Below are 12,705 nucleotides of genomic sequence, written 5' to 3'. Positions count from 1 at the left end.
AGATACCATGTTGTAACGGATTTTATTTCCGTCCAAAGACTCCAGTTTTCAGCTGATGTCTTGCTGTCATTTCTCCACAATTTTTATGAGGACCAGAGACACCCTTTCATGAAAACGTTCAGCTTTCAGGTGGCCATTTACGGTGCTCAGATAATAGGATGAACAAGCGTAAGAGTGAAATCTATAAATCAATGACAGTGTCACAATAAAAACAATTAGTTGGATTGAAACTTTAAACATTATCAGGATAATGATTATGTGGACACAAATATTCAAAAGGCAATGGTACAGCCGCGGTACTTGTAAATAATGTTAGCTTCCCTGCATACAGACATTATACAAACATTATTTTAAAAAGTCTGTACGCACTACGAAAGGAACTCCAATAAACATGCAATGTTGCATACTCCTAAATTTATTTATATCAACACGATCTCCTCAGTCTCTTAACCGCCGCGGCAATGGTAGATTCTTCATTTTATGCTAATGAAGGTCGAAGTGCCAAACCCGCCCTTCTGTTCTGATTAGTAGTGAGATAGAAAGAGCATTCATCGCCTGCTTTGACGAATTGCACTCCTGACACCTTTCGAGACATTCGTCTCACGAACAAGTTCTCACACAGAAATGGCTTCCAACGAACCGAGTCAGCTTGAAGTCAACATGTTTGTGTTCTTCTGTAACGGCAAAAAGGTATGGTTTTTCTTATCCACAAATAGGCTCCGTTAGGTCATAAAATGTGATATACGAGAGTAGTTTGAGTATGGCAACACCCACGGCCATCTCGCGCAATACAATGGGTTGTAATGTTCACGCATTATTGTAGGCGAATTTATGCCTGACATTAGCTGTCTATTTCCATAAGTATGAATTTTGCCTTATTAGCTGTAACTTAACGAAAAATTAAGTGCTGAAAAGGACCGATAGGAAATGTGCTAACGTGAAGAATCAAGTTGCGACACAAACTTAAGACGCAAGTAGCTGTCAGTGGATAAATGGCAGACTGCAAAGTACATATCTTTTGCGAAAGTGTGGTCCTGAAAAGGACCAATTGGTTTATGGGTGTTCTTCATGGCAGCTCAAGAGTTGCAACTTTTGGTAATTTCTCAAAAGTAGAGTTTCGTATTCAGCAGGGGGGTAGGAGTGGCACCTTGCCCCCCCCACGGATTTGAAAACAAAAATTATATATCAAATAGCCTCAAACCCTTTAATAAGACAACCCTTTAAAAAGCAAGGATGTTGGGACCGGGAATAAGGCTTTTTTATACTCGAACTACAAAAAAAAAGGAGACAGAAACAATAAGCTTTTTGCGTGTGTCTGAGAGCCACAGCTTCGGGTGTTTATTCTCAACTTTCAACCGGAATACCAAAGTGCTGCAAACCGGGACAAAAGGCATTACCTCTGACCTCCTTGAAAAATAAATGAACCGTGTTCCCTTCACCTCCTTGACTACAGTTTAGATCCCAATGGCAGGTCTTTTACCTGATTACCAAATTAGGTACCCTAATTAAAGACACCGAACGATACCCATGATCGCTATACACATGTATACTACCGCGGCAAACGAGCTCTTCGCTGCTTTAGTAGTCGAGAGTGGAGAGTTCTGGAGCACTTTTCCCCTAGGGACCTACCCAACCCTAAAAAATGAAAAAAATCTTTAAAAATTTCTACCTCCCCCTCCTTCCCTCCCTCCCCGTCACTCCTCACTAACGCTCTCTCACCACCACCCCTCCCCTCATTCTCACCGCCGCTCACACTCTCTTAAAAAATGGGTGTTAAAAGAAAATCATCACACCTACATACAAACCGCCAAACCAAAAATCGAGATGCCAGACCAAAGACAAAACTCTGAAACCGACATCAATCATATCGACGGATGTATTGCATGTAATAAATGCAACCATTGCAACAATTGTACAGATTCCAAATGTTGCGATCATTGAGAAAATATATAGGCCTATAGATGAAACAAATGTCACAGCGCTATTCACACAGTTTTTATAATGACGACGACAAAGAAGAACGTGTGTTGATCATGATGCCAAAAACGGTCTGCTACGGCATAAGTCCAGTCTATAAATTTGGCACCAAAGAAAAACTACCCAAATATCGTTGGACATCAAATCTTCTATCAACTCCAAGAGCCTATGATCGATATACTCGACCATTTAAATTTGCAGCTTAAATACAGCGGCACGCAAACGACTAAAAAGTCTAAAAAAACAAAAAAACAACAACGATACGATCAACGCTTACAAAGTCAGTCGTGATTTAGGTGGAGTCATTCATCTGCCCTAAAGACGTCTATTATGGTACAAATGGATCTACGTCTTGCGGCGCTAGGGTTAGATAAAAAATCGAAAAAGCTATCTTAAAGATTAACAATGCCAATGCCACTAAGATCAAATCAATTATATCATTCAACATTCCACGAGACAAAGTATAGCGAGACCCCTTCTGTTCTCGTATAGCAATGTATTCCGAGGTAGGAAAAAATTGTATCCAAAATACAACCCGAAAATTATCATGACATGATTGATTCTGCGATCAGTACTTTTTTGAGGAGCTAAATGCACCAGACGCGTTTTGTGACCGAGGCGAGACCAAACTAAAACCAATCGAGACCTCTTTCGCTGTTTGTAGAGAAAGAGGTCTTTTTGATGTCAAGCAACCAAAGTAGACATACAAATCCCAAAGTCTGATGTCAGGTAACCAAAGTAAACATACAAATCCCAAAGTTTGATACAAAAAAATTCTAAAGTTTGATGTCAGGCAACCAAAGCAGACATGAAAATCACAAAGTTTGATGTCAGGCAACCAATGTTAGATACAAAATCCTAAAAGTTGGTTCAAATCTCAGTACATGCGAATCCCAAAGTTTAGTTCAAACGGGGCCAACGCTGTATAACTTGCTCGACGGTCCCAAGCGTTCTTGCACCTGTGCACACTTAAGCCACACTTAAACCATGGCCGAACGGTCGACAGAGGGCCAAACTTGAAATTGATCAAACTAACAAAGGACAATTCGCTATAGCTTGAACATAACATGGTAACCTTTTTCAGTCCTCTCTTCAGTGGCAATACCTGTCATAACCATGGCTCATGAATTCTTGCACGGCCCAGTCATAGGAACTGAAAATCACACGCTGCAATATTTAATCTTTCCCATGACTGGCTTTTATTTGCCATCAATTTTTGCCTCTAAATGAAGTTAGATTCACATGCCATATCAGCACGGCATAAATAAGGGAATAAAATGTGCTTGGCCGTTTAAGACGGACTAAGGAAAATGGACGCGACTAATGCCAGAGCTGCAGGCGAGGGCATTATCAGCGTTAAGTCTCCTGAGGTGGTCTTAAACTAACATTAAGACCGGCCAAGCACAAAACAGGTGTCTCACTTGAAAGATAAGTATTACGAATGATATTCGAGAGACACAGGCAGAGGTTTGGACGGCAATTTTGCAGATTGTCCCCCCGCCAAGAGCCCTGTTATTTCCCCAGGGTCCAAACTAACCAACCAATTCCAAGTCCAAACCAACTAACCAATTCTCCTCCAGGACCCATGACATATGTTTACACATATCCCAGGGATCTTTGCCCTTTGAAATACAAAACCACAGTTTCATCTCATCTCTGTAACTGTACGATTGACCCGATAAAAAACCCATGCCGGGCCCCCACTTGTATGTCAACTGGGATTTAATTTAGTGGAATTTGGAGCCATTTCCGGCTGCTTGTTTTCTTTTTATACCAAGAAAGAGATTCAAACAAGTAGGATCATTTTGAAGGGAGGGTGGGGATGTGCTCACTCAGTAAGTAATTTCTGCAGGAAGTGACAGTCTATTGTTTGCTTTCCTAATCTGCCAGCTTTTAACGTGGCAAGGGAAATTGGGTCACTATATATAGACTTTTTTTACCTACGTGACTAAAAATAAACAATACCACCACGTGTGGACCGCCTTCGCCACGGTGATTGCATATATTCCTACGGGCAGCTTCAACCACGTTTATCTTGTTTATGTTGAATATGTAGATAACCATCACAACACTATGCACTCATTACCATCACAACATAACATAGGTCAAGCACGATCGTGACATCACAGGAAAAGGTCTTTAGAGGCCCCACGTTCGTGCGCTGACACTGCGCTGTACACTCTCAGTGAGGCGATCTTCTAGAATCATTAGCCAAAAGGCTACATTTCTCGATGGGTGCTTAGTCGCACCTTTAATCCAATGCATTGAAGGTGCACTTTCAATTTGAAACACAATGCATTCTGTTTGAGCCTTGAGTTCATTGTTTCAAAAGACCTTCACTGTGGCTTGTACAAATAGGTTTGTGCCTTCAATACGGGCGATTCACAATAGTGCGCCTCCAAGAGTTTGCAACATGTTGGCCAATCACAATGCGCTAAATCTGTCAGCCCTTGCGAAACGCGCATTGGGTCGACAGATTTCGCTCGGTATGATTGGCGAGTGTGTTACAAACGCTTGGAGGCGCTTTATTGTGAAATGCTTGTATTGTGCATACATCTCACACATCACAGGATATCGCCCTGTTCATAATTTTGCCGTCGTATTTCGTTTTAAAAACAAAATCGGCAGTGCAATAGCTCGCCTGTGTTTACACAGATCTTACAATGATGAAATCTATAAATCAAAGAAGTCATACTGAACGATTTTTCTTTTCAAAATCTATAAACGCGTTTGTATGAAATTCCAATTTTATAGAAGACTTTACATCGACACCATGGTTCTTGCTAAATTTCATTTCTTTCTTCTTGTGTCAATCCAGGTAGTTGACAAGCATGTTGACCCACAACTCACATTACTGACCTACCTTCGAACAAAATGTATCCTTTCTGAAAAAATATTATGGAATAAGCTAATAAAGCACAAAAAAGCAGCTACGTCTTCAGTAAGGTGGTGAAAACATCATCAACCAGAGGTTTATGACTTCAACCACACAGTAACAGAATTCTGCCTGCTGCTCCAAGGGTAACTATGACTTGCTGCTGCATAGCCCACAATCTCTTCACGGTTTTACAGATCCTTGCAAGAGCAATTTATTTAAAAAAAAAAATACCCAGAGGATTATGGGGGCTGTTTCTTCGCGATTATTGATTATTGCAGAATATGGATTAAGGTCGCGTGAAGTTAATCGTGGGAAAGGTTGGATTCAAATAAATCAAATAACACAAGAGTAACTTAAAGTGAAGTCCTTCATACCAGCCTAGAATAAAGCCTGTCTCCACTTTCATATCCTGTTGAGAACAATGCAGCATCTCGTTTCTGACAAAAGACTTCAAGTCGATAATGTTTCCACAAATGCAATGATAATATCAAATACATTGTGTTAATTTCCTGAGTGACAAACAAAGTGCTTCTGACTGGAAGTAAGTTAGGATGCGGCGAAGGAGGTTGTGGGGCGTGTACAGTGATGCTGTCCAGGTATTCTGCCAAGGACCAAACGATCCGGTGAGTGCTTTCTTTCAGTAACATCATAATCTAAGGTAAACCCTCTATTTCCCCATTCTCCCTTTGTAGTGCATCAAATCCTCTACAGCAGTGTAAGTTGATCAAGATGGATTTACTACACAATTTGGTTTTGGCATACTGAGGAGGTTTTGCGCAATGGTACATTTGCACTGGTATAACCCTATCTCTAACCCTCTCCCTTACACCGATTATATTTTTATAATTAAACTATAAACTAACCCAATACTCATTCAAAGCAAATCTACGAAACGTCCTGAAACTAACGTAACACATACCTTAAAAACCAAAGGGAAAATATGCAACAATCTCTGGGAGAGAAAGATATGACAAAAAAAACAAATAGCTTCCCTCAAAAGAACGACTCCCTGTCCGAGAGAGCAATGCAAAGAGTTTAATTCCAAAAAAGTTGCAAGTGAAGAGTGCTCTGCACGTCATTGCCTGGTCACTGAAGTAGACAAGGTTTAAATTGTCACAAGGGTACGGGGAAGATAACCCTACCTGGAGCGTTTAGACATTTATATTACAGTCACCCATTTTGAATTGTTACTTCTGAACATTACTACACTTATTTGTTTTTAAATTGTATTATGCGTCGCCTGTGTGGAGAAAATTTGTGCACTAAATTAGTTTTAAATGCGGGGAAGAGATTATTACTAATAATTCTACATGTAGTCATATAGTCAAGTCAACGCATGATTTGCCTTCCTCTAAATGTGAATATCATTTTTAAAATGTTTGTACGCTTTCCAGTCACTTCGCAGTCAATGCCTGCCTAATTCCTATCTGTTATGTGCATGGAATGGCGGTTACTACGGTTGAAGGCATTGGCAGTACCAAGACTAGACTACATCCGGTACAGGTAAGTGCAAAGAGTGACTTCCTTCAAACTTTAGTCTGCAGTAACTCCCCCCCCCAAAAAAAAAGTAAGTATACAAATAAAATGATAGATTACTTACTCCATTTAAGCAAAAGCTTAGGGGCTCAACTGAATACCTTTCACCCATATAATAGACTTTTCCTTTTCAGTTTCCATCCAGGGCTTCACCTTTCAATATTGTTCATTGTTGGCTCCTGGGCTCACGGCTTTTCAATAAAACAGCTGCAAAACTAACCAATCAACCAATCAAAATGATTCACCAACGAATATGGGAACAAGAAAGAGAAATACTTTGGCGGCATTATATACAGGAGCGCCTTGCTAAGGCCCACGGCTGTCAGTGTGGTTTCTGCACTCCGGGCTTCGTCATGTCAATGTACACGCTGCTGAGGAACAATCCACAGCCAACTATGGAGGAGATTGAGAGTGCTTTCGAGGGGAATCTGTGTCGCTGCACAGGCTACCGCGCCATCCTGCAGGGGTACAAGTCGTTCACTAAGGTCAGAACTACACACCATGAGGCTGAAAAATTGCTAAGGCTTAATTGAAATTCCGGCACTAAACCAAATTAACATGGCCTGATATCACTGTAGGATCAACACTTTCTGAGTTTATATATTCACAATCTATCACTCTCAGACGAAAAAGCACATAAAGAATTTCAAAAACATATTTTTGTAGGAAGGATGCTGCGGAAGTAACAAGAACTGCACTGGCTGCAGTGAGGTTGCAGATGGGGTAAGTAAGCGATAGTTACATTAACTTGAAAGCTTAGCCTTCTACTCACGAACCATCTCCACGATGAATGCTACAATTACGCAAGCTGTTAATGAGGAAACGGCACTCTCATTCTGTGCAGCTTATGCCCTACTAATGGTTTAAAATTCCCCGTTGAACCATAGGTAACAAGGTAACCATCACAGGTTGCAAATAGGTAGTCATGGTGATTAGCGAAATCAATCTTAGTTCACATACATGTATTACTAAACCATACCCCATCAAAAACACTTTAAAATTCTGCAGTAGCAGGATTCCAGTCGATTAAGCAATATTGGTAGGTTTTGGACATCGTTTTACACCTAGTAAAAACTCTTTTATTTTCCAACGTGCAGGTCTTCGGGGATGCGAGAGATGACCAGAAACTAGAGACTTTTTTGGCCTTAGGATATGCTTTTTATTTGTTTTATTCGTGTTTTTATTTTTGATTCATTTTTATGAGTAGTTTGTTCGTTTCAAATGGGTGCAGCTTTTCTGTTCGACTCCAGGTGTCTACTAGCTTGTTTGATCCCAGTGAGTTTGTACCGTACGATCCTTCTCAAGAACCCATATTCCCGCCGGAACTCATGGTAAATATCTTCAACACTACTTTCTGCTCCGAATCGTGGCTTAATGAACGCTGCCTAAAATGAGGCAAAAACTTTTATGTTGTCCTCAGCCACCTTTTTAAAACGCCAATTATTCTGCATTTCGATAAGAAACTTGATTTTACCGTAAAGGCCCACGTCTGTTCCTTTCTCTAAGGTGTCTAGACATGGAAAGATCGTACAGTGAATAGTGACCTCTGGATAGTGAACACTGAACACACCCACTGTTGCGTGTAGTCATGTCCAGGGGAGATGTTGACACAAGTCAAAATGATCACAAAGCTTCAATTAAATACCGGTCTAAGACTTGGAATTTATGAAAATTATAAATTTTGGAAAAAATTAAAATGTGACCCAACCAACGACGAAACTCAATCTTCAAATAAATCACTGCTACAAAAATGAACGATTTGTTGGCACCTGTTAGCTATACATTTTGTTCGATAACACTTTGGGCCGCCGCTTGTGCTCTCACGATAGCCAATGCGTAGCGACTGTTGTCACCAACATGTATGTCTTTAAATCCGTGGCGTAAATTTGTTAGAAAAACATTCTGGCACAAATTGACTGGCAGACCCTTGGGGGGGGGGGAAACTTGTCCAACCATGGAAATTTTAAAAGCCGGAAGAGGGATTGCTGACATCGCCTGACACTATATGGGGGTGATGTTCATGACGCATAATGTAGCACATTCCTGCAGAATGGCTTTTTATTATTCTCCCTTGCTAACGGATTCATTTTGGTTGTTGGAAAGTCCGAAAAAATAATCTTCAAAATCTGCCTTATATTTTTGCACTACGGAAAAGTGGGGAAGATTCAATAACCCACGCCCTGTCAAAAGTGATGGGGATATATATATAAAACCCCATCCCCCGTGATTTACGCCAGTGCTTTAACCCTAAAAGAGTCGGGTTAGTTTGGCAGCCAGGGGGTGGATTCCGCCCCACCCCTAAGAACTCGGCTGTGCCAGGCCTGATTTTTTAAAATTTAGCCCGTATAAACACTCTTTATCATTATAAATATGAAATTTGAACTCAATTGAAGGTTTTGTTTTGTTGTTATAAGTCATTTGAAGTTCATGGCTACATGCGTACCAGTACGCGTGTTTAGCACGGCGGTGGAAAAAGCATACATTTTTTGGCTGACCTGTTTCGAGAAAAGGCGCCCTACGCGAGAACAGCATGTTAAAATTTTGCAAAAATAGTGTAAAAATGACTGCAAAGAATTACTCTAAAAGCTCCTAAAGGCTCAACTCAACAAAAAATTGCAGTGCGTCAATATCGCAAAAAATGTTGAGGGAGTGGCGACTTTTTATTTATTCAACAAGTTAAGACTGTTTCACGCCAATAAACGAACATGTATTTTTTGTTATCCAGATTTGCTCGACTCAAAGAACACTATTAAATTGTTGGGTGAAATTTTACTAGAGAAATGCCCCCGTTTTTCAAATGACCAATTTTCATTTACTTGAATAGCTAAGGCACAGAGAAGAGCCTACCAAATTGTTGAAATTCGTCAGTGAGCAAATTACTTGGTTTCGCCCAGTCACAGTGCAACAAGTGCTCGACATAAAGGCCAAATACCCAGAAGCTAAGATGGTGGTAGGAAACTCAGAAATTGGTGAGTGAAGCTGAGTCTTCTGCACTGAAAACAACATACAGAATTACCCAGAGAGAATATGTATCCCTTCCATTTTAGAGCAGGAAAGATAAAGTTTATTCTCCAAGCAAGAAACATTGAACAGGTGGAAATTGCCCCTAGAAAGTTTTTTTTTCTTTGGGAAAATTAACTTTTCCGATTTGTGTGTTGCATTAATCTAAGGTGTGGAGGTGAAATTTAAGGATCAAGTCTACCCTGTCTTGATTGACGTGAATCATATCCCTGCTTTGACTGAAATCAGTACCACGCCCACCGGAGTCAAAGTGGGAGCATCTGTGTCTCTAACTGAACTGAATCACTTTCTCCAGTCGGTTATGCAAGCACAGCCAGGTAAGCATGCAGGAAAAGACTGGTAGACAACAGAAATCGACCATGTTACGAAGAAGGACTGTGAAAGTCCCGATCTGTGCGAGTGGGAGTAGAAATTATCAGAAAGATCACTGCAATTTCATTTGGGAAGATCTTGGGCTGCATTTGTTTGTCTCGCATCAGTAGTAAAGGCTAACAAATGTTCGAACAAATATTTTTCAAATTCACTCTGTGAGGGAAATAACTGTGAAAGCATCCTTTCCAAAGCACGAACCGTATGATAAGTGACCATTTTTGGTTGCGTCTCTACACATTTTTCTACAGAGCATAAAACTCGACTGTATGCAGCCATTGTGGAGATGCTTCGCTGGTTTGCTGGACACCAGATCAGAAATGTCGCCGTAAGTAGTCTTATACGTTATCAACTTTTATGTTCTTTGCAAGATGATGCACCAATATTGCACTATACACAAGAAGATCCTTGTCCAACCGCTTTTTAAATCCATCCATCAACCCTAGATTTCGTATTACAGAACTTAAATGAAACTGAAGTTAAGATAACTGCACATTTTCCCATCTATTTATTAGGGCTGTGTTTGATTTCTATAACTTGTTTGACATTAAACTTTAGTCGCTCGGTGGCAACATAGCGACTGGAAGTCCCATATCCGATCTGAATCCCCTGCTGATGGCTTCAATGAGCACACTGCAGCTTGCATCTCAAACAGGTAATCACAATACAGAGCTACGGGCACGACAGGATAAAGATATGGGGAGGTGTAAAAAGATGCGAAGAAGTCGTAAAGTTGGAATATCCACATTCCTGCTGGGTTGTGGTTTAACCCTAAAAGAGTAAGGGCGGAGCCCCCCCCACAGTACATTTTTATTCAGAAGTTGAGCCTTTTAAAGATTTGAGAGTAAGTCTTTACAGTCATTTTGACACCAATTTTGTGAAAAACGGTTCTTGCGTAGCGTGCATTTTTCCGAGACAGGTCAGCCCAATATACTTTTTCTACGCTGTGTGCTCTCGGGCTGGCACGCGTTTAACCTTGAACTTCAAATGACCGTAACAACAAAGCTATATGTTTGATTGAGTTCCAACTTTGCATTTGTAATGATAAGGGGTATTTTTAAATCCCTCGGCTGTGAGATGGACCAAAATAACCCGGCTCTTTTAGGATCAAGAAACGTAATTCAGCCTCTGAAAACGATAAGAAAAACCCTTGTTGCAGTGGGGTCATTATAACAAAAATTGACTTACTGAACATTGTTAACTAACAGTTGCCCACAGCGTGAAAGTATTTAGATAACTCTTTGACCCAACTCATGTCATTTCTTATTTGTGTGTGTAAGTTATTATTTTTCTATTTAGGTACACGCACCGTTACTATGGACGGCAATTTCTTCACCGGTTACAGAAAGAGCGTGATTGGCAAAGATGAAGTCATTGTGACCGTGGACATCCCGTTCACAAGTGAGGTAAATGCAGATCAAAAATATAACAGATCACGAAATAAGTTTGACTGTGTCCCGGCGATACGGGTGCCATCTTGAACACTTCATTTACATTATCAAACAACTTAATAACGCCACAATAGGAGTAATGTAGTTCACAGAATAAAACGCATAGCCGTGTGAACATTAGTTCTAAGGGGGCCGTTGAAAGAATGCACTATTTGGTAGTGTTGCATGTGTTTTATGACGTCAAATCGAAAGGTCAAAGAATTTTCTGATGGGCAACATAAACTGTTTGGCAGAACGAGTATTTCTACGGGTACAAGCAAGCTTCACGACGCGAAGATGATGTCTCCATAGTCAATGCAGGTATGAGAGTGATCTTTAAGCCCGGTAGCAATGTGGTCGCGGATTGCACCCTGGCCTATGGAGGCATGGCTCCAACAACAGTCTTGGCCAAGAAGACAATGAAGGCTATCACGGGAAGGTAAGTTTAGATGTTCTCAGTGGTATACAAATATTTGATTAAGCCTACAATTGGGCCTATAGATAAGATTGTCACTCTGTGTTATAAAATACCTTGGGCGTAATACATGTTCGTCTTCCTTACATGTAAATCAAATGATACTTCCTTATGGTTGGCATCAAGATGGCTAGTGACGCTTGGATGATCCTGTTCATACGTTAGTATCCAGTTTCAGCAATGTCATTAAAAAGAACATTTTTTAGCGGCGTAAGAATATCAAAGAATGAAATTTTCACTTCGCTTTGCATTATCTGTATGACTACGGTCAGCCTCTCTTACTTTTCATATAATGTATTTTCAAAGAGATTTTGATTGACCGTGAACGTCTTGGGCTGCCCTGATGTAATAAGTCACCATTTCGCCTGCAGGAAATGGGAAGAAGATTTGGTTGAGGCAATGTATCCTACACTTGGAGAGGATTTACCTCTGCCTCCCGGTGCTCCAGGGGGAATGGAGCCCTATCGCCAGTCGCTCACCTTGAGTTTCTTCTTTAAATTCTACTTGACCGTCCTGGAGCAAATTAGTTTGAAGATGGTGAGCTATTGCCAGTAATAATTGTTAGCGTCGTTTGTTTACAATCTGTAAAACGGTGACAGTAAAAGGGCCTATGCATGGCAATGTCTTTATAAAAACCTTGAGGATGCACCTTTCTGGTAATGAAACCAAGGATTCCTCAAAAGGGTATAGCCACTGTAGCTCGTAAGTTTGAAGAAACCTGTAGAGAGAAAAAAAGACAATGAGTTTAATTGTGCACAAAAACCCCAGAGGAATATTCTGGGTAAAACCCATGAAATCAGGTAAGGACCGAAAACCCAATCCACATGTATACAATGTACGTTTCCATTTACCATATATTAATTTTTCATCTCTTACTTTGAAAGATTTTTGAACCTATTTGGCTTATATTCTAATGTGAACATCCTCATCCATGATTAAAAATGTAATATCACGTCTTCTCTTGGTTTGAGCTGGAAACCAAACTGAGCAGCGCCTTCCATGAATTCACAGCAGCAGCG

General features: G+C 40.5%; 1 protein-coding gene across 1 annotated transcript in view; it reads left to right on the top strand.

Annotated features, from left to right (window-relative positions):
- The first annotated feature begins 507 nt into the window (after nucleotides 1–507).
- LOC110981399 (xanthine dehydrogenase/oxidase-like) overlaps nucleotides 508–12,705 on the top strand; it is a 28,212-nt gene continuing 16,014 nt past the window's right edge. Inside the window, exons 1-14 of the mRNA XM_087143124.1 lie at nucleotides 508–690; nucleotides 4,796–4,853; nucleotides 5,382–5,478; nucleotides 6,250–6,358; nucleotides 6,688–6,876; nucleotides 7,058–7,114; nucleotides 7,642–7,722; nucleotides 9,216–9,360; nucleotides 9,562–9,729; nucleotides 10,033–10,109; nucleotides 10,340–10,436; nucleotides 11,081–11,187; nucleotides 11,466–11,650; nucleotides 12,058–12,223. Coding sequence (XP_086999250.1) covers nucleotides 625–690; nucleotides 4,796–4,853; nucleotides 5,382–5,478; nucleotides 6,250–6,358; nucleotides 6,688–6,876; nucleotides 7,058–7,114; nucleotides 7,642–7,722; nucleotides 9,216–9,360; nucleotides 9,562–9,729; nucleotides 10,033–10,109; nucleotides 10,340–10,436; nucleotides 11,081–11,187; nucleotides 11,466–11,650; nucleotides 12,058–12,223 — 1,602 coding nt within the window. The 5' untranslated portion in view covers nucleotides 508–624. The remainder of the gene's footprint in view (nucleotides 691–4,795; nucleotides 4,854–5,381; nucleotides 5,479–6,249; nucleotides 6,359–6,687; nucleotides 6,877–7,057; nucleotides 7,115–7,641; nucleotides 7,723–9,215; nucleotides 9,361–9,561; nucleotides 9,730–10,032; nucleotides 10,110–10,339; nucleotides 10,437–11,080; nucleotides 11,188–11,465; nucleotides 11,651–12,057; nucleotides 12,224–12,705) is intronic.

Source organism: Acanthaster planci, linkage group LG01 (genome assembly GCF_054643075.1).
Source record: "Acanthaster planci isolate LZ-2023a linkage group LG01, COTS_SCS, whole genome shotgun sequence".
In the NCBI taxonomy this organism is placed as follows: domain Eukaryota; kingdom Metazoa; phylum Echinodermata; class Asteroidea; order Valvatida; family Acanthasteridae; genus Acanthaster; species Acanthaster planci.
This window is presented reverse-complemented; position numbering and strand designations above follow the sequence as displayed.